General features: G+C 42.3%; 1 protein-coding gene and 1 long non-coding RNA gene across 4 annotated transcripts; one reads left to right on the forward strand and one right to left on the reverse strand.

The window, feature by feature from the left end:
- Positions 1-534: 534 nt before the first annotated feature.
- LOC129830144 (uncharacterized) lies at positions 535-13,072 on the reverse strand. Its single transcript, XR_008755492.1, has 3 exons — positions 12,849-13,072; positions 4,132-4,337; positions 535-3,943 (listed from the first exon to the last, which is right to left on the reverse strand). It is a non-coding gene; the product is annotated as an uncharacterized LOC129830144 (long non-coding RNA).
- Positions 12,204-17,892, forward strand: dedd (death effector domain containing). 3 transcript variants are annotated; one of them, XM_055892434.1, is made up of 5 exons: positions 12,204-12,343; positions 13,484-14,145; positions 14,430-14,531; positions 14,655-14,792; positions 15,059-17,892. In XM_055892434.1, exons 2-5 carry the CDS (start codon positions 13,569-13,571, stop codon positions 15,484-15,486), a joined length of 1,245 nt encoding a protein of 414 aa, XP_055748409.1. In that variant the 5' UTR covers positions 12,204-12,343; positions 13,484-13,568; the 3' UTR covers positions 15,487-17,892. The 3 variants fall into 3 exon arrangements, with proteins under 3 accessions (XP_055748409.1, XP_055748408.1, XP_055748410.1); XM_055892433.1 differs by having other exon boundaries at positions 12,204-12,335; XM_055892435.1 differs by having other exon boundaries at positions 12,204-12,335; positions 13,632-14,145.
- Positions 17,893-18,590: the final 698 nt, after the last annotated feature.

Below are 18,590 nucleotides of genomic sequence, written 5' to 3' on the forward strand. Positions count from 1 at the left end.
GGTAAGCATGGGAAGTGGGCGCAGGTCTCCTACCTGACTTCGCCACACTATCCTTTAGCCCCCCCCCCCAATACATTTTTGGGGTTTCTTCACGGGCTTCTTACCGCGTCGTCGTGCTAACCTCATTCGCCAGTATCCCTCTGCACATTGCTCCATCGAATCCCAGGCGGGCTCCGGCACTCTCCCTGGGTCAACCGACCACCTGTCTATTTCCTCCCAAGTGGTGTAACCCAGATCCGGCTCCTGCTGCCGAGCTAGCTCCTCGAAACGCCGCCTCTCTGCTTTTGCTGCCTCCAGCTCTGCTTTGGGGCGGTGATACTCCTCTGGCTCTGCCCAGGGTCCTTTTCCGTCCAGCTCGTCCTCCCATGTCCATTTCTCCTGGTCCCGCTGCTGCTGCTGCTGCCGCTGCTGCCCGTTGCTACGCTGCTTGGTCCGAGTTTGGTGGGTGGTTCTGTAACAGCAGTCTAAGTCGTCCTCCTCCTCAGACGAGGAGAGGCGAGAAGGAACTGAGGACCAATACGCAGCGAGGTATGATGACATAATGAATATTTATTAAACAAGACGAAAACACGAAGAACACTTGAATAGAAACAAAACAACAAAACGACGTAGACAGACCTGAACTTGAGATATTATATAGACACGAAGAACGCACGAACAGGAAAAACTAGCCAAACGAATGAACAAACGAAACAGTCCCGTGTGGTGCAACGGACACAGACACAGGAACAGACGAACTAGACACACAACATAGAATTCCCACCCAGTTCACGTCCTGACCAACACTAAACAAGCAAAACTCATAAGAACTCTGGTCAGGACGTTACAGCCGTGGTATATTGGTCATATACTGCTTACCCCAGAGGTACATTATTGCTATTATAAACTGGTTACCAACATAATTAGAACGGTAAAAATAATTATTTTGTCATACCCGTGGTATAAGGTCTGATATACTACCGCTTTCAGCCAATCAGCATTCAGGGCTCAAACCACCCAGTTTATAATAGATTTTTTACATTGAGGAGCAACTCTGCAATTGTAGGCTACAGGAATAGTTGCTGGATTCATAACTGTGGTTCTTTATTGACTGCTGTTCATTTTCCTTGTGCTTTTTTTTGTCTTCCTCTTGTGATTTCTCTTCAACAAAAGGCTTAGCCATGATTCCCTTCTCTGTTGTCCTTCTCCTGCTGTGTGCCACCCCTCTACCCATCCCCTCTGTGGCACTGCCCTTTGAGCAGAAGGGCTTCTTGGACTTTGGGAAGAGCATCGATGTAGAGGGGCTGATGATGATGATGATGAACGATGAAGAGGGCTCAGCAGTTGAGGAATACTACAAACCAGAACAGCCTACTTGCCCATTCGGCTGTCAGTGTAACCAGAAGGTTGTGCAGTGCTCTGACTTGGGTGAGTTAAGAGATACAAAGTCACAATATTATATTCTCTCCAAATGATTCTTCACACTTAACATACAATTGTTAATGTATAGACAGCAGCCACACTGCACAACTGCACGTTACTTGTTAGTGCTACGTGGAGTCTGGGGTAGCTGGTGTCTTCCTAATTATATGGTGACATCTCACACACAAACAACAACAAAGTGCAACATATGCATACAAACCATAGCCCAGAAAATTACTCAGCATTTACCAAAATACAGTATGATGATAAATTCTAACTTGTAGAATTATCCAGACATAACCTTAAGAGTGAGAACATACTGTGTGTGTCCAAGAGGTATTTTGTCATGATTCATAGATTTAACACTTTTTGAAAAGCAACAATAACAACTGTTTATATTACAACTGAATTGTAATCATTGTGAACTGACAGAATGTGGAAAAGTTTGTAAAGTCAAGCAGGTAAGTTCATCTCTTGTGGTTTGATCTGCAGGTTCACACTATGTGCCATATGACGTCCCCCCGGAGACCAGGCTCTTGGACCTTCAAAGCAACCAGATCAGAGAGATAAGAGAGGATGACTTCAAGGGTCTCAGCAACCTCTATGTGAGCACCAACAGTCATAACACAAATGGTGGAAGAGAGTTCTGGCATTTCAATAGAAGGATACATCACTTGTCTGTCTTTGCTTTTTTTCATAGTAGTGCCCCCTTTCAGTGTCCATACTGAAAACATAAACACTTTTAATGCTGTTAAAAGTAATATATTGTTTACTATATATTGTACATAACTTATTATATAATGGTAATGGGTTGATTCATATCTGTGTTTGAATATATCATGGTTTAGTATTACAATGAAAACAATGCTTGTATTATTCTATGAGCGATGGTCTATATTTATTTTGGGTCAGGGTGGCTGGTCTCCTCATGACCTATCCCTCTTTTCTCAGGCTCTGGTGTTGGTGAATAACAAGATCTCCAGGGTGCACCCGCGGGCTTTCATGCCCCTCGGAAGGATGCAAAAGCTCTACTTCTCCCACAACCAGTTGACAGCCGTGCCCAAGAACCTGCCCTCCTCTCTGGTGGAGCTCCGTATCCATGACAACCACATCAAGAAGGTGGCGGCTGGTGATTTCTCTGGCCTGGGCAGCATGAATTGCATTGGTGAGATGACAAGCTATAGTTGGACCTTAGGCCATATTTATTATGTGTTAGTACCAGATATGGGAACAGCAAAACACATCTAACATCTAAAGGTCTTTGAGGTCTACATCTAGCCGCTTGAGTACTGGAGCAGGTATTGGCATTGACTTAAACACATACTTTTCTCCTACAGAGATGGGGAGGAATCCTATTCAGAACAGTGGTTTGGAGCCGGGAGCCTTTGATGGTCTCAAACTTACCTTCCTTCGCATTTCTGAGGCAAAACTCACAGGCATCCCTAAAGGTAGAAAGCATGGCATAACCTTTACAATAATTATATTTGGAGTGTTCTGCTAAGTGTTCTGTTTGTTACATTGCAACTTCCCACACATTTCCACTGAAAAATCCTTTGAATCTATCAGTCACTTGTTCTCATTCACCTTCCGGATCTCCCTGAGGGTCTACATGAGTTGCATTTGGATCAGAATCAAATTCAAGCCATTGAACTAGAAGACCTAAGGCAATATGAGGGTTTGCACAGGTACGTCTGGACAAGTAGCTATACAAGAGAGTGTTCAATATCTGAGAGTTTCTAAAAGTCCATCGCATTATGCATTTATGAGGAGTTTATGAATGCTGTAGATCTATATATTTTTTTTCTTTGCTCAGAAAACTTGGGGGGGAAATAATTTGGCCTGAGAGCCGCTTATTGGGGAACCCTGCAATAGAGGGTGCCCCTATCATGATGATACCCGACAGTTTCTGTTGTGCAACTTGAACAATGACTCTTCTATTATGCTGTTGTTACTTTTATGCTTTTTAATTTTTTTAATAAATGTTTTCCTTTGAAGATACGAAGTGAGCATCTGAAAGATTTTTTTATATATAATTTTCGTTCTTGGACATAAAATACAGTTTAATCACCAGGAAATTAGCTGAAAGTGATTTTAATTTAGGAATTCTGATTCCAAGTATTCCCACGCAAAAATGGAGAGGCATATGTGATCGTATTCCAATGTAATCATCAACGTTTGAAATTATTCTGTTTTTGTCAAAAACTATATCTGTTTAGGATTGTTGCGGTCAATTTGCAGTGTACAAATTATTAATAACTATGTTTCGGTGGCCCGACCACTCGCTCAAGGAAAAATCGACACACGGCTGAATGTAATTAGGGACCCCTTCTCTAGTTTGTCTGCCCTTCATTGTCTCATCAATCACTCAATTTCAATGTGTGTGTGTGTGTGTGTGTGTGTGGGTGTTAGGTTGGGTTTAGGCTACAATCACATTCGCCACATTGAGCACGGCAGCCTGGATTACCTGCAAAACCAGAGAGAGCTGCATCTAGAGAACAACCGGATCCCCAATGTCCCTGGAGGTCTTGCTGGAATGAAGCATCTGCAGGTAAAGTGTGGAGGGGGTTGTGAAGCAGCATCAATCACATCAACATTGGTCATTTCACTTATGTTAATAACAATTAATATCTGTAATGTTTTTTAAACATCAACATTGGTGATTTCACTTGATATGTTATGTTATGTTGATAACAGTTGATATATGTAATGTTTTTTAAACAGGTGGTCTACCTTCACTCCAACAACATCAGCCAGGTTGACATGAATGACTTCTGCCCTGAGGGTTTTGGTGTGAAGAAGACTTACTACAACGGGATCAGTCTCTTTGATAACCCAATCAACTCCTGGGAGGTGGTGCCGACCACCTTCCACTGTGTCAGCAACAGGATGTCCGTACAGTTTGGCAACCACAAAAAGTAGTGCATGAGAGGCACCAGCTGGGGAGAAATACATGCAACTCAGATGTAAAATAAATAACTTTGTTAAACAGTTCAAAAACAATTAATTGATAGTCTGACGTAGCGTAAAAGATAGATAAATAAAACATAACTGAAGTCTGTTTTGCATGCATGGGGTGGGCGATATTGTATATTGGGAAAAAATGGATCATCCTCATCACTTCAATCAATCAATCCAATGTATTTAGGTGGGTCGTTAGGCAGGTCGTTCCACGAAATGAGTCCCTTTTGCGTCCCTTTGAAATTTTAAGTAAAAATTTAGCACCAATAAGGCATTTACATAGTCAGTTAAATTAATTGCCCTTTAATATAGAGCACATTCATACTCACAAATTCAGCATTTTGACAATTTCCTATGTGCACTCTGGAACTTCAAGGAAGAGTTTAACCCACTTAAGCCCTACATTTTCCCAAGTTTTCACCATCATAGCCCTAGTTATTTTTGTTGCTTGACAAAGTCATTTCTGAAGATTATTATTTATATTATGTGATTAGTGAATCATTTTAAGAAAAAAAACCCTGTCCCTCATTTTAAGGTCAACCATGATTATTAATAAATAATTTTCTTTGTTTGTTTTCAACTGACCTCATGTTTTGGATATAAAAGAACAATACAAACTGTCAGTTGAAAGCTTTAATCACCTTTAATCACCGAAGAATTGATCACTCATAAACTTTGTTCAACATTTTTTGTTGTTATGATGTGTTTGGAAATTATTTAGCACATTTTGCATAACTTTTAATGAAATCGTGTGATTTCTTCAACAAATTAATGTCATTAGACGTTTTTCTAGGTATTTCAATATTTTACTATTTTATCCCACCTATTAGAATATTCTCAATATTCTTGCAGACTGGCTAACTTTTTAATAGGCTTCAGCCTGACAACAATACAAATACTGGCCAAACATTAATGAGTCACTGACACTTGAAATAATTTACAAAAGACTTTCCCTTCAACTAAAAAAAAACACGCCCTGCCACCAAACCTGCTAAGATTTAATGGTCAAAACTATTGACACAATAATGGACTACACGCAGCATGTGAGCTACAATATATTTTACCATAGCGTCATATACTAAGAACATATTGAGTTCTACAACAGTCAGTGGTGAAATTCGTTGCCCAACTTGCATTTTATTTAACGCGCGAGAACACCTGCAGCTTTACTGTACTCTGTGACTGTAGCCTATCTTTCTGCCGCAGGTAAGGAATTGTTTGTGTGTGTATTATGTTTTGAAAGTAGGTTATTAATAAATTACTCTTATAGTTTATTTCTTGATCAACTAACAACTTTACAAAATAGTGGGCCTATGTAGCCTAGTATTGTTTCATGACAGAAGAGATGTAGGCCTATAATGTACAGTGCTTTCAGAAAGTATTCATGCCCCTTGACCTCTTCCTAAATGTTTTGTGTTACAAAATTGGAATAAAATTAATTAAATTGTAATTTTTTGTCAACGATCTGCACAAAATACTCTGTAATGTCAAAGTGGAAGAAAAATTCTAACATTTGTAAAAAAGTAATGAATAATAAAACACTAATATACTGTATATTGATAAGTATTCAACCCCCTGTGTCAATACATGTTAGATTCACCTTTTAGATTCACCTTTGGCAGGGATTAGAGCTGTGACTCTTTCTGGTTACGTCTCTAAGAGCTTTGCACACCTGGATTGTACAATATTTGCACATTATTATTTTTTAAATTCTTTAAGCTCTGTCAAGTTTGGTTGTTGGTCATTGTTAGACAGACATTTTTAAGTCTTGCCATATATTGTCAAGACGATTTTCAGTCAGAACTGTAACTAATCCACTTAGCAACATTCAATGTCGTATTGGTAAACAACTCCAGTGTATATTTGGTCTTGTGTTTTAAGTTATTGTCATGCTGAAAGGTGAATTTGTCTTTCAGTGTCACGCCCTGACCATAGAGAGCTGTTTATTCTCTATATTGGTTGAAGCGTGACAGTGACTAGGGTGGGTTATCTAGGTGATTAATGATCTATGTTGGCCTGGTATGGTTCCCAATCAGAGGCAGCTGTTTATCGTTGTCTCTGATTGGGGATCATATTTAGGCAGCCATTTCCCCATTGTGCTTTGTGGGATTTTGTCTATGTATAGTTGCCTGTTAGCCCTATTGTTAACTTCACGTTTCGTTTTGAGAAATATAGATTTTGTTTTGCTGTGAGTTCCACCTAGAAATAAAAAGATGTGGAACCTAGATCACACTGCGCTTTGGTCCACTCATTATAACGATCGTGACAGAAGATCCCACCACAAACGGACCAAGCAGCGTGGCCAGGAGGAGCAGACATCCTGGACATGGGAGGATATCTTGGACGGTAAGGGATCCTGGACGTGGGAGGAGATCCAGGCCGGAAAGGATCGCCTTCCATGGGAGCAGACGGAGGCAGCGAGGGAACAACAATGACGACACCGGGGTTCGCGGCCACGACGGAAGCCCGAGAGGCAGCCCAAAACAATTTGGGGGGGGGGGGCACACGGGGTGGTTGGCGGAGCCAGGTGTTGAACCAGAGCCAACTCCCCGTACTCACCGTGAGGAGCATGTGACCGGTCAGGCACCATGTTTTGCGGTGATACGCACTGTGTCTCCAGTGCGCATTCACAGCCCGGTGCATTCTGTGCCAACTCCTCGCACTTGTCGTGCTAAAGTGGGTATCTGTCCAGGACAGGTTGTGCCGGCACAGCGCGCCTGGTCTCCAGTGCGCCTCCTCGGTCCAGGATATCCTGCGCAGGCTCTACGCGCTGCATCCACAGTGCTCCTTCACAGCCCAGTGCATCCTGTGCCAGCTTCCCGCACTTGCCTTGTCCAGGACGCGTTGTGCCAGCTCTACGCTCCAGACCTCCAGTGCGTCTCCACAGTCCAGTATGTCCTGTGCCTCCTCCCCGCACTCGCCCTGAGGTACGTGTCACCAGCCCGGTGCCACCTGTACCGGTCCCACGCATCAGGCCTCCAGTGCGTCTCCACAGTCCAGTACGTCCTGTGCCTCCTCCCCGCACTCGCCTTGAGGTACGTGTCACCAGCCCGGTGCCACCTGTACCGGACCCACACATCAGGCCTCCTGTGCGCCTCCACAGTCCAGAGCTTCCGGCGACAGTTCCCAGTCCGGAGCTTCCGGCGACAGTTCCCGGTCCGGAGCTTCCGGCAACGGTTCCCGGTCCGGAGCTTCCGGCGAAGGTTCCCGTTCCGGAACCTCCGGCGACGGTCCGCGGTCCGGAACCTCCTGAGACGGTCCACGGTACGGAACCTCCTGAGACGGTCCACGGTACGGAACCTCCTGAGACGGTCCACGGTCCGGAACCTCCTGAGACGGTCTGCAGTCCGGAGCCTCCAGTGACGGTCTGCAGTCTGGAGACTCCAGCGGGGGTTCCCAGTCCAGAACCACCTGCGAGGGTTCCCAGTCCGGAGCCTCCGGCGACGGTCTGCGGTCCAGAGCCTCCAGTGACGGTCTGCGGTCCAGAGCCTCCAGTGACGGTCCGCGGTCCAGAGCCTCCAGCGGGGGTTCCCAGTCCAGAGCCTCATGCGAGGGTTCCCAGTCCGGAGCCTCCGGCAACAATCCACGGTCTGGTTCCTCCAGCGCCGATCCACGGTCTGGAGTCCCCGGCGACGATCCACGGTCCGGTTCCTCCGGCGACGATCCACGGTCCGGTTCCTCCGGCGACGATCCACGGTTCGGTTCCTACGGCGACGATCCACGGTCTGGTTCCTACGGCGACAACCCACGGTCCGGTTCCTACGGCGACGATCCTCGGTCCGGTTCCTCCGGCGACGATCCACGGTCCGGTTCCTACGGCAACGATCCACGGTCCGGTTCCTACGGCGACAGCCCGGGAGTGAACCAGGGTCTGTAGTGACGCCTTATGTTGCCTTAGACCGCTGTGCCACTCTGGAGTCTCCAGCTTTTCATTAATTTCAAAAAACATCATTCCACTTTGACATCATGGGGTATTGTGTGTAGGCTAGTGACAAAACATCTCAATTTAATTTTAAGCTGTAACACCAACAAAATGTGGAAAAAGTTGAGGGGTGTGAATACTTTCTGAAGGCACTGTATGATGTCTTAAAAACAAAAAGTTAAGCACTGCAAGTCTATAACTAAACTACAGTAAAACTACAGATTGAATGTTGGAAAATTGCAAGAACAATTGTGTGAAATCCTTTACAAACCTGCACCTGCATCTACAATGTCAACTCTGCTGCTAAACCGAATAGGTAAGCTGTTATAGGGTGGAGTTTTGAATGCATTTCTTATGGTATGTTCTGTACATATTGATGACATTTTGTCAGCTACCAAGTTTGGAGACTTGATCGAATTCTCTTACCCTATTGGATACTCACATTTGGGTGTATATGATGAAGATGGACACATAATCCATCTTGCAGTGACAGGTGAGACATGAATGTGAAAACAGGGTAATACAAGATTGGTGCGCCCGGGTGGCGCAGTGGTCTAGGGCACTGCATCGCAGTGCTAGCTGCGCCACCAGAGTCTCTGGGTTCGTGCCCAGGCTGGGCTGGGTTCGCGCCCAGGCTCTGTCGCAGCCGGCCGCAACCGGGAGGTCCGTGGGGCGTCGTCCGGGTTAGGGAGGGTTTGGCCGGTAGGGATATCCTTGTCTCAGTATGTAAAATGTAATAAAAATGTATGCACTCTACTGTAAGTCGCTCTGGATAAGAGCGTCTGCTAAATGACTAAAATGTAAATGTAAATGTAATGTGTGTTACAGAGTTCTTATATTGATATTTAGAGTTAATGATAGCCATAAAGTCTTGAGTCAACAAATGTACAACTACTTTTATGTAATTACTATTTTATGACCCTCAAGTGCATCTTTATTCCCAAACTGCTTTGATCCTAGATGAGGTGTGACTGATGAGTACCATCCGCCATGGCCTGCAAGCAGAATTTCCTGTGTGTGAAGGAGGTCACCAGCCCTCATCACAGGAAAAGATAAATCAGAGGCTTGATGCTCTGATGAACATTTATTATTCCCATACCGACTATTCTCACTCAACTGTGAACACTTTGCCTTTGTACGATATGTAGAAGCTGTGTGCAACCAGGTAAGTTGAAACATACATATACAGTAGAACTGGGGTCTCCATCAGTTAAAACCTCTACGGACCCCCCATCCCGGATCCGGGATCATCCTTATCAGAAACGCTGACTAGCATAGCCTAGCCTAGTGGCACAGGGATATCATATAATATAATTTCATGAAATCACAAGTCCAATACAGCAAATAAAAGATAAACATCTTGTGAATCCAGCCAACATGTCCGATTTTTTAAATGTTTTACAGCAAAAACACAACATATATTTATGTTAGCTCACCACAATAGCCCAACACACAACGCCATTTTTTCACGGCAAAGATTGCTTTCACAAAACCCACAAATAGAGATAAAATTAATCACTAACCTTTGAACAACTTCATCAGATGACAGTCTTATGACATCATGTTATACAATACATTTATGTTTTGTTCGAAAATGTGCATATTTATAGCTATAAATCGTGGTTCTACATTGCCGCCATGGTCACAAATGGCACCAAAATGTCCGGAGAAATTTTAGACAGCCACGTAATCTAACAGAAAAACTCATCATAAACTTTGCTGAAAAATACATGTTGCATATATAATTAAAGATACACTGGTTCTTAATGCAACCGCTGTTAGATTTAAAAAATATAACTTTAGTACAAAGCACAGCACTCCATGTTGGAGTCCAAAGAGTCCACAAAAATACAAGATAACATCGTAAATATTCCCTTACCTTTGATGAACTTTCATCAGAATGCAGTGCCAGGAATCCTAGTTCCACAATAAATCGTTGTTTTGTTTTAGAATGTCCATTTCTTCTGTTGAATTAGCAACTTTGGCTAGCATGGTGGAGCTCACGTGTCCATGAAGATTTTACACATGAACGAAAAATTCAATAAACTGGTCAAACTCAGTTGAGAATCCATCTTTAGGATGTTTTTCACAAATATATCCAATAACGTTCCAGACGGAGCATTTCTTCGTGTCTACCTAACGCATTGCAGACAACGATATGACAAACCTAAGTGCGTAGCCAAGTACTACCAATATGGCTGACCTCTCACTCCAACGACTCTCATCCGGTCCCAGGGAAGGCTAGACACTTCATTCCATGTTCTACTGCCTGTTGACATCTAGTGGAAGGCGTATGAAGCGCATACAGATCCATAAATACAAGACAATTGAATAGGCAATGCCTTTCACAGAGACCCATTTCAGAATTTTCACTTCCTGTTTGGAAGTTTGCCTGCCAAATGAGTTCTGTTTAACTCACAGATATAATTCAAACAGTTTTAGAAACTTCAGAGTGTTTTCTATCCAATAGTAATAATAATATGCATATGATCTAGGATAGAGTACAAGGCCGTTTAAATTGGGCACAATTTTATCCAGAAGGGAAAAGGGCGCCCCCTATTTCCAAGAGGTTTTAAATAAAGGTTAAACAAAAATAACAAGTCCTGGAGATTGAATCGTGTGTGTAAGTGCTTGGCTGGAACTGCCAGGACCAAAGTTAGAGATGCATATCAAGGACTTTCTGGGCATTTACATTTTAGTCATTTTAGCAGACGCTCTTATCCAGAGCGACTTACAGTAGAGTGCATACATTTTATTACATTTTACATACTGAGACAAGGATATCCCTACTGGCCAAACCCTCCCTAACCCGGACGACGCTATGCCAATTGTGCGTCGCCCCACGGACCTCCCGGTTGCGGCCGGCTGCGACAGAGCCTGGGCGCGAACCCAGAGAAAGTATTCATAAAAATAAATATATTTGAGAAGCTAATTTTAATTTTATGTTGTTGTTTTTTTAGATTCCCAGAAGAACCAAGGATAAGGATTGTGAATACAGGACAGATGTTTTCCAAGACATTGTGGTAAATATAATATATTTAATAAACCGTGATCTATTTTACTAAATGTGCTAAATGTTGCCAATGTATCGGAGCAATATGAAATAATTTGTCCTTTGAGTTGTGGATGATTTTGTTATGACATGTGTGGTATTTGGATGAGGTGTCCTACAGGGCAACTGTAGTGTGTGTTAAGAAGTAAAGCTTCCAGTGTGGATTCACTCCTCAATCAGTAGCCTGCGTCTATATTATTTTATATCAACCACAAGTTGCATATTAGGCTACATTGGTGGTAGCTGTGGGATGGCCTTTGTAAGGAATTGTTGCCTTTGGGGCTTGGTGTGAATGGAAAGAGGCTCTGCCTCCGCCCCTAGGCCTAAAGCTTTTGTGGCGCAGGGAGTACAGCTCTCGTCTCTGCACCGCAGAATTCATGGATCCAGCCCAAATACAGTTTACGCTCTCTCTACATCAGCCTGTTACTTTCTTTTTCAAATAGGTTCTTGTTTGGACGGACAAGTTGTCATTGTAAACATGAATTGTTTCTTAATATACTTACCTGTACCTGTATAAACAAAGATTAAAATCCACATCATATATAATGTAAATACTGTGTAGGCTATATTGAATTAAATGTATAGGATAGGTGCAATCAGGATGATGCCCTGATGTTATAGGCTTCCCATCTTGAAGCCTAATTTGTAAATGCCTCAGTTATGAGCTGCATATCACCTATCATAACCCAAAACATACTCCTGTTTATGTTTTTGTTGTCATAAACAAATGATCCATTTCATGTTTGATTAAATATTAGTTCAAGAGAGAGAGGAAGGAAGGGTGCACTTTACAAGCAAAGACTGTCTCGTTCACAAGTATTATAACAGGGCCTGAATTAATAACCTGGATGTGAATCATACTGTGTACCGGATATTCTTTCATTTTAGTTGAGAAAGGACAATGGGCATGCTAATTGTAGCCTCTGGAAAGAGTGTGACATTATCCATCATAATTGTGTTTTCTGATCTTGAAGGAGCTTAGCATTCCACCAAGAACGTTAAGTAAGTAGGTACGGTCTTTCAAGTTGATTTATTTTGAATCAAGGTAGCTAACGCCATTAACTTAAGGTAACGTAGCTAAGGTAAACATGGTTAGCACTAGTTATCTACATTGCTAAAGTTAGCCAACTATCTAGCATACGAAAACCAGTCCTTACTGTGGCTAAATGTCTTTTAAAAAACGACTCTTAGCTAGCTACCGATGATGTCGTTTAATTTGTGACCACGTTTTTGTTGTTTTGTGTAACTAAATAACGTTTAGCAAGCTAGCTAACGTTCGTTAATTTAAATTGAAACGAGTTGACGTAACGACGTTAGTTTGTTAACTAACTAGCTCCATACGAGCTCCTAATTAGCTAACTAGCTGCGTTTCTACAATAACAAGCTGCTTGTAGATTGGTGGTTATCCAGTTATCTGGGTGGTTTATCTAGCTAACGTTAGTTAGTCATTTAGGATTAGCGAAATTTAACAATGTCATGTAGCTAACTTAACTAGCTAGTAGCTACTGTACTTACTGTAACGTTAGATGTTTGTTGTTAACAATGACCTACCTAGCTTCCTGACTGTTGTGGTTAACGTTAGCTACTAATGCCAAAGATGATATATATATACTGGCTATGCTATTGTATATAACTAGCCAGCTAGCTTGGACCTCTGCCTGACTGAGTGTGCTAACTAGCTACGTCGTTGTTGGCTTGGTGCATTGAGCTAGCCTAGAAAACCAGTCATCATTGCCCATTTTACATGTTGATGTTTAGTAAACTTCGGGAGAGAGTTACGTCACTGATATCATGATTGACAGCCATGTTGTGTATATTTGTTTCCCTTGCTCAAATAAGTGTGTAATTCTTATTTTAAAGGGATAAACCGTGCAAGATGATTTGGCCTAGAAGCTAGCTGTTATCATTACATTAGTAACTTTCAGTTTGGTTGGCTTGCTAGCTATAGGCATGGTAGACACTAACGTTACTAGTTAAGTTACACAATAGAGAGCTTAGCTACCTATCTAGATGCTGAAACTTGAGTTTAGATAATCAACCTAATTTCATGTTAAAAACCATTCCTTTGTTTGAGTTTATGCTCTTTCAGTTCCGGTCTTTTACTGTTTTGCCAGGTGTGAAGTGTTTTGTCCCTCTTTTTTTTTTTATAGGAAAGCAGTTTAAGTATTCAGACACAACAAAGAAGTTGTTGGGATTTCTGCATCCCCGTTGTCATCTTCCACCCCTAACAAAGTGATGACCTCACAGCAGCATCCCCTCCCCAATGCAAACGTCAACCCTCCCCTCCTTGTCCCCCAGAACTCTTCAGCTCACCACGGTAGGCCTCACATTCACCCAAACCAGCTGGACTCTACTCAGAGTAGTGCTGCGGGGCACCTTGCCCCCCACAGAGGTCTGATGGGTGGTGTGGGGTCCTCATCAGTGGGGACCTCCAGCGGAGTGGCAGTGAACAGGGGCGCCTCGGCCTCCTGCACTAACTCTGCCATTTCCAGGAGGCCCTCGTCGGGACGCTTCGAACCCTGGCCTGAGGAGGCCGTAGACAACGCTTACGGCTTGTACTCACTGCACCGCATGTTTGACATAGTGGGAGCCCAGCTCACGCACCGTGACGTGCGAGTGCTCTCCTTCCTGTTCGTGGACGTCATCGACGAGTATGAGCGCGGAGGCATCAGGAGCGGCCGGGACTTCTTGCTAGCTCTGGAGCGCCAGGGGCGCTGTGATGAGACCAACTTCAGGCACGTCCTGCAGCTGCTCCGCATCATCACACGGCACGACCTGCTGCCCTACGTCACACTCAGGAAGAGACAGACCGGTGAGTGGTGGTTTCCTTCTCAACCTTTGCCTTTTTCAGGCCCACTAAAATTCTATTGAAAATGAAAAAGAAAACTAAATCTATTGGCGTCAAGGCAGAAAACGTAGGTTGCCGATCCCCAAAATGTTATGTTGTCGGTCTCCAAAATGTTATACCAAACATTTTTTTACCACTTTTCGCCAACTTCTTGAAAACACACTTTTTGTGTTTTCTTAATTGAGAATTTGCATTAAATGTAAATATTAAGTCACTAACCAAAAGTGTTGCTGTGCTTTGCTTTTCAGTGTGCCCAGACCCAGTGGATAAGTACCTGGAAGAGACGTCAGTGCGTTATGTGTCCCCCAGAGGAGGAGAAAGCAGGGAGGCTATACCCCACAGAAGGACAGGTGAATGTGTGACTTTACATGTATACATCTACATACAGTATGTGTGTGTGGGGGGAGTAATACAGTTGGTGGAAATAGTGAAATGAATATATCTTAGCATTTTTTCCCATACTCCACTAACAGGCCCCCAACCAGTAATATGCTGTTCTCCATCGGGGCCCCAGGTGGGCCCCCCCCGCACCAAGCCAGGCCCCCCATTACCGAGCCGCAAAAGGAAGAGGGCGCACACCACAGGAGACTGCAGGGAGAAGCAAACTTGTGGTAAGGGAATTCAAAAGCAACTGTTTTGTTTAGTAACTTTATGCCTTCAGAGGTTGCATGTGTGTATCTACTTTTTGACAGTTCTTTCATGACAATGAATTACAAAAGAGTTGGCTAAAGCACATGCATACATATCTGCGACCAAACTATACAGTTGCTGAATTAAGTCATTCCTTGACTGAATTGTTTCCATGGCATTAGACGGCACACACTTCCTCTGTATAACATTCCACTTGCTCTTCCCTATTCACCCCACACCCCTGCAGACATCCGCCTACGAGTGCGCGCCGAGTACTGCCAGCATGAATCAGCGCTTCAGGGAAACGTCTTCTCCAACAAGCAGGAGGCTCTGGAGAGGCAGTTTGAGAGGTTCAACCAGGCAAACACTATTCTCAAGTCCCGGGACCTGGGCTCCATCATCTGTGACATCAAGTTCTCGGAGCTCACATACCTAGATGCTTTCTGGCGGGATTACATCAATGGCTCCCTGCTGGAGGCCCTGAAGGGCGTCTTCATCACAGACTCACTCAAACAGGCGGTGGGCCATGAGGCCATCAAACTGCTGGTCAATGTGGATGAGGAGGACTATCAGGCCGGCCGCCGCAAGCTGCTCCGGAACCTGGTCACTGGAGGTGGGGCTGGGGCCGGGGCTGCTGCCACTCCCGAAGGGGGCAGAGGGACTCCATCCTCCTAGAAGCGCATGTCTGCTTCTTTTAGCAGAAGGGGCACCCATGTCCCAAATAAGATAACTTAACGGCGAGGACAGAAGCAAGGAAAGTGTAAAGTATGGTCTGATTCAGGAAGAAGTATGAGGAAGAATGCTGGGTGCCCTGCCCTTTCATCTATGAAGGGAATGTGAAATTAAAGTGAGCAAGAGGAAGTTGAGTTAGATGTATGGAACACAGACATAAGATGAGTGTTTTGAATGTTGAAGGTTTAGTTTTTTCTGCTGGAAGGACAATGTTAATATTTTTTACTGTAACTTGTGAATTGACTATAAAATCTGATTTAACATTTTCTTTTGGTATCACACAGCTCTTTGCCATAAAGTGTTCTTGAAATGGCCCCTAGTAGACTATTACTACACATGGCTATAAACAAGTTCCTATTGGGACATTTAGCATTTTGTTTACTGCCAGATAAGGACAAAATCATTGTAAGCCAGAGACATGCCATCATACAATTATTTGGTAGTAAATCATTTCAAAATATTTTTGGTACGTTGTCAAATGAACTATTCTTGTGTGGGTCGTTCTTGATGATTTGGTTCAAATGGATTGAAAAGATTAAGCGTACTGAGTGGTTTCAGATGTGCTTGAAAATTGCAATACAAAATTCAACAACAGAATGCAGTAATAAGTATTAAAAAAACGTCAAGTCATTTTGAAATCATTTTGAATCTACCCTCATCTCAAATACAAATGTCCTTTTTGAATATGTGTATTCACCCATGGCTCAGACTTTTATTTCCTGATTTGCTTGTCAATATTAGAATTTAATCAGAAAGACACATTCATTAAAGCTGGAATCCTTAGTGGTGAAACTGCCACGTCTGTTTGCGATATTACAACAAGGACGGTACTTCAAACAACACAGTTTTTTCCCCTCTGACATCATCTCACATCATTGCAAGCACGATAGAACAGCAGAGTAGGTACCACGATGCTCCGCTGCTCTGTTTCATAAACAAAACAAAAACAAAAGCGCCTGGGGTGACCAGTGGCCTGTTTCACCTTATGTGGATCTCAACTTTAAACAATTGTTTTATTATATTTGAGTTACAACCAACATACAAAGTTCCCCCCTTGTTTTTGCTTTTTAATGGTAATTTCATGTAAAGAGAAAAGGCTCTACACACTGCATTTAGTACTTTCAACCATTTATTTAGGGAAGTACACTGGGAGCACCATTTTGTTTGATTGAGTTCATCAATATGATACATTTTACTACAACGGTATAATTAGGCATATTGTGTTTCATGCAAATGTACAAGACCAGAGTAGTTGGTGATTATTTTGGACCACATTTTCAAGACATCTTTGTCCACAGTTCATTATCCTACAATCCGTCTGACACAATGTAGCATGGTGTAGTGCTACCCAAGTTAGGAGCCTCTGATACTTGCTTAGGAAACGAGGCAACTTTAACTTCAACTTTAAACATGTTTCACCGCCTTGGACCAATCAGTAAGTTTAGTCAAAATCGTCCCAGTGCTGTCTGAGATATCGTGTGTGATGAACGTACAGCCAGAGTCAGATCCACAGACATTGATCAGACTGCCATCTGATAAATTATTTAATACAGTTGGCTATACCGCTGACATATGAGGGTGTTTTCTAGGCAACATTTTTTATAGGTTGTGAGGTTGGCTTTCATAGATGCAGCAAGGTCAAGAGCAGTGAGGTGTTGGAAAGTGGTTCACTTCATACTTGTTTGCATTGTAAGAATGTCCTCAGTCTCATATACAGATGTGGTCAAATATATTGGCACCCTTGCTTGATTCACTATTTATTCTAAAATAAGTTGAAATTAAAAAATATTTTGGTGTTTACAAGTGTATTTTTTTGATTTACAACGGCACATGGGCAAGAAGAACAAAAACATATTTTTTCAGATTTTCCTTTCAAAGTAAAAAATGGCCTGGACTAATTAATAAAGTCTAATTAATTTGGTTGGAGGCATGATTCTCATTTACTGCATAATTTTACTTACTCACCTGTTGTAAGTTGCAGGTGCCTATGGGGTAAAAATTGCCATTCAATCAGTTTTGAAAAGAACAAACTGAAGATTCACCTCCATTGCGCTCTATTGTGAAATGCAAGAGTGCGAATATATTTGGCCGCATCTGTTTAACAGTGTATAATGTGTACATCAGTTACTTTAAACGGATGTTCACTATCTATACGATTCCACATGAAAAGGTAATATAGTTAATCAGAGTGCAGCATCTGTTATATTTGTATTCCCCTAATATGTTTTAATTTGTGTTGGTAAATTAATGTTATAGCCGACAAGATTAGCATTTTAGCGCTGCTACTTAGTCTTAGATTTTTCCTGGATCAATTCACTTTTATGGAAGATTAAAGGATTTTGCCAACTGCTTTCAAAATTCATTCTTGCTTTTAACTCTTGTTAAAATGATCAGGGACATTTCCCTTTACCTTTCCATGTATTAAATAAAAGCTAGTCATATTTGGTACTAAAATCTAATCTTGGTACATAAAAGGTTCTGCCAGGTTCTGAAGACCAGAAATTAAATTCACATTGTTTTGCAATATGTCATGTGCCATCTTTTATTTCAGTTTTACTGATACTTTTGACATTTTCTTGCTTTTAGATGATAAAAATACATTTAAAAGGAATTGTTACCCAATTATCTATAGATTTTTCTTTTAAAGAGTCCCCTCAGCCAACTGACGTTATTGAGTTTGCCACACCACACATTAAAGCAAGTATTACGATGCGATACAGCTGTTCATGCTTCCCTAATGGAATATAACACAAAGTTACAAATTGGTATCTATTATATAGGTTCTATGTTAATTGTTTTTAAGCCTTAATAGATTGCATGTCTAGTTATGATCCCCAGAAACATGAGACAACTTCTGTAACCTTCTGTAGATAATTCAATAGGCTATATTTAGTTTTCTTTGCAACTTTTTAAAATGCATTTTTCTTGTGTAGTGCAAGCAAATGGAACTGGTCATAAATTGGAGAGATATTGTCAATACATACCATACAGCAGATGGGAAGGAGCACTTTATTTTTTCTCTGTTTTAAATATTCCCCTGTAGCACA

This window comes from Salvelinus fontinalis, chromosome 31 (assembly GCF_029448725.1).
Source record: "Salvelinus fontinalis isolate EN_2023a chromosome 31, ASM2944872v1, whole genome shotgun sequence".
NCBI classification, from domain to species: Eukaryota; Metazoa; Chordata; class Actinopteri; order Salmoniformes; family Salmonidae; genus Salvelinus; species Salvelinus fontinalis.

Excerpts from the sequence above, each read along its gene's own strand:
- dedd (XM_055892434.1), top strand. The coding sequence starts at position 13,569 with ATGACCTCACAGCAGCATCCCCTCCCCAATGCAAACGTCAACCCTCCC. Across the intron at positions 14,532-14,654 it reads TATACCCCACAGAAGGACAG|GCCCCCAACCAGTAATATGC; the intron begins GTGAATGTGTGA and ends CTCCACTAACAG. Across the intron at positions 14,793-15,058 it reads CAGGGAGAAGCAAACTTGTG|ACATCCGCCTACGAGTGCGC; the intron begins GTAAGGGAATTC and ends ACACCCCTGCAG.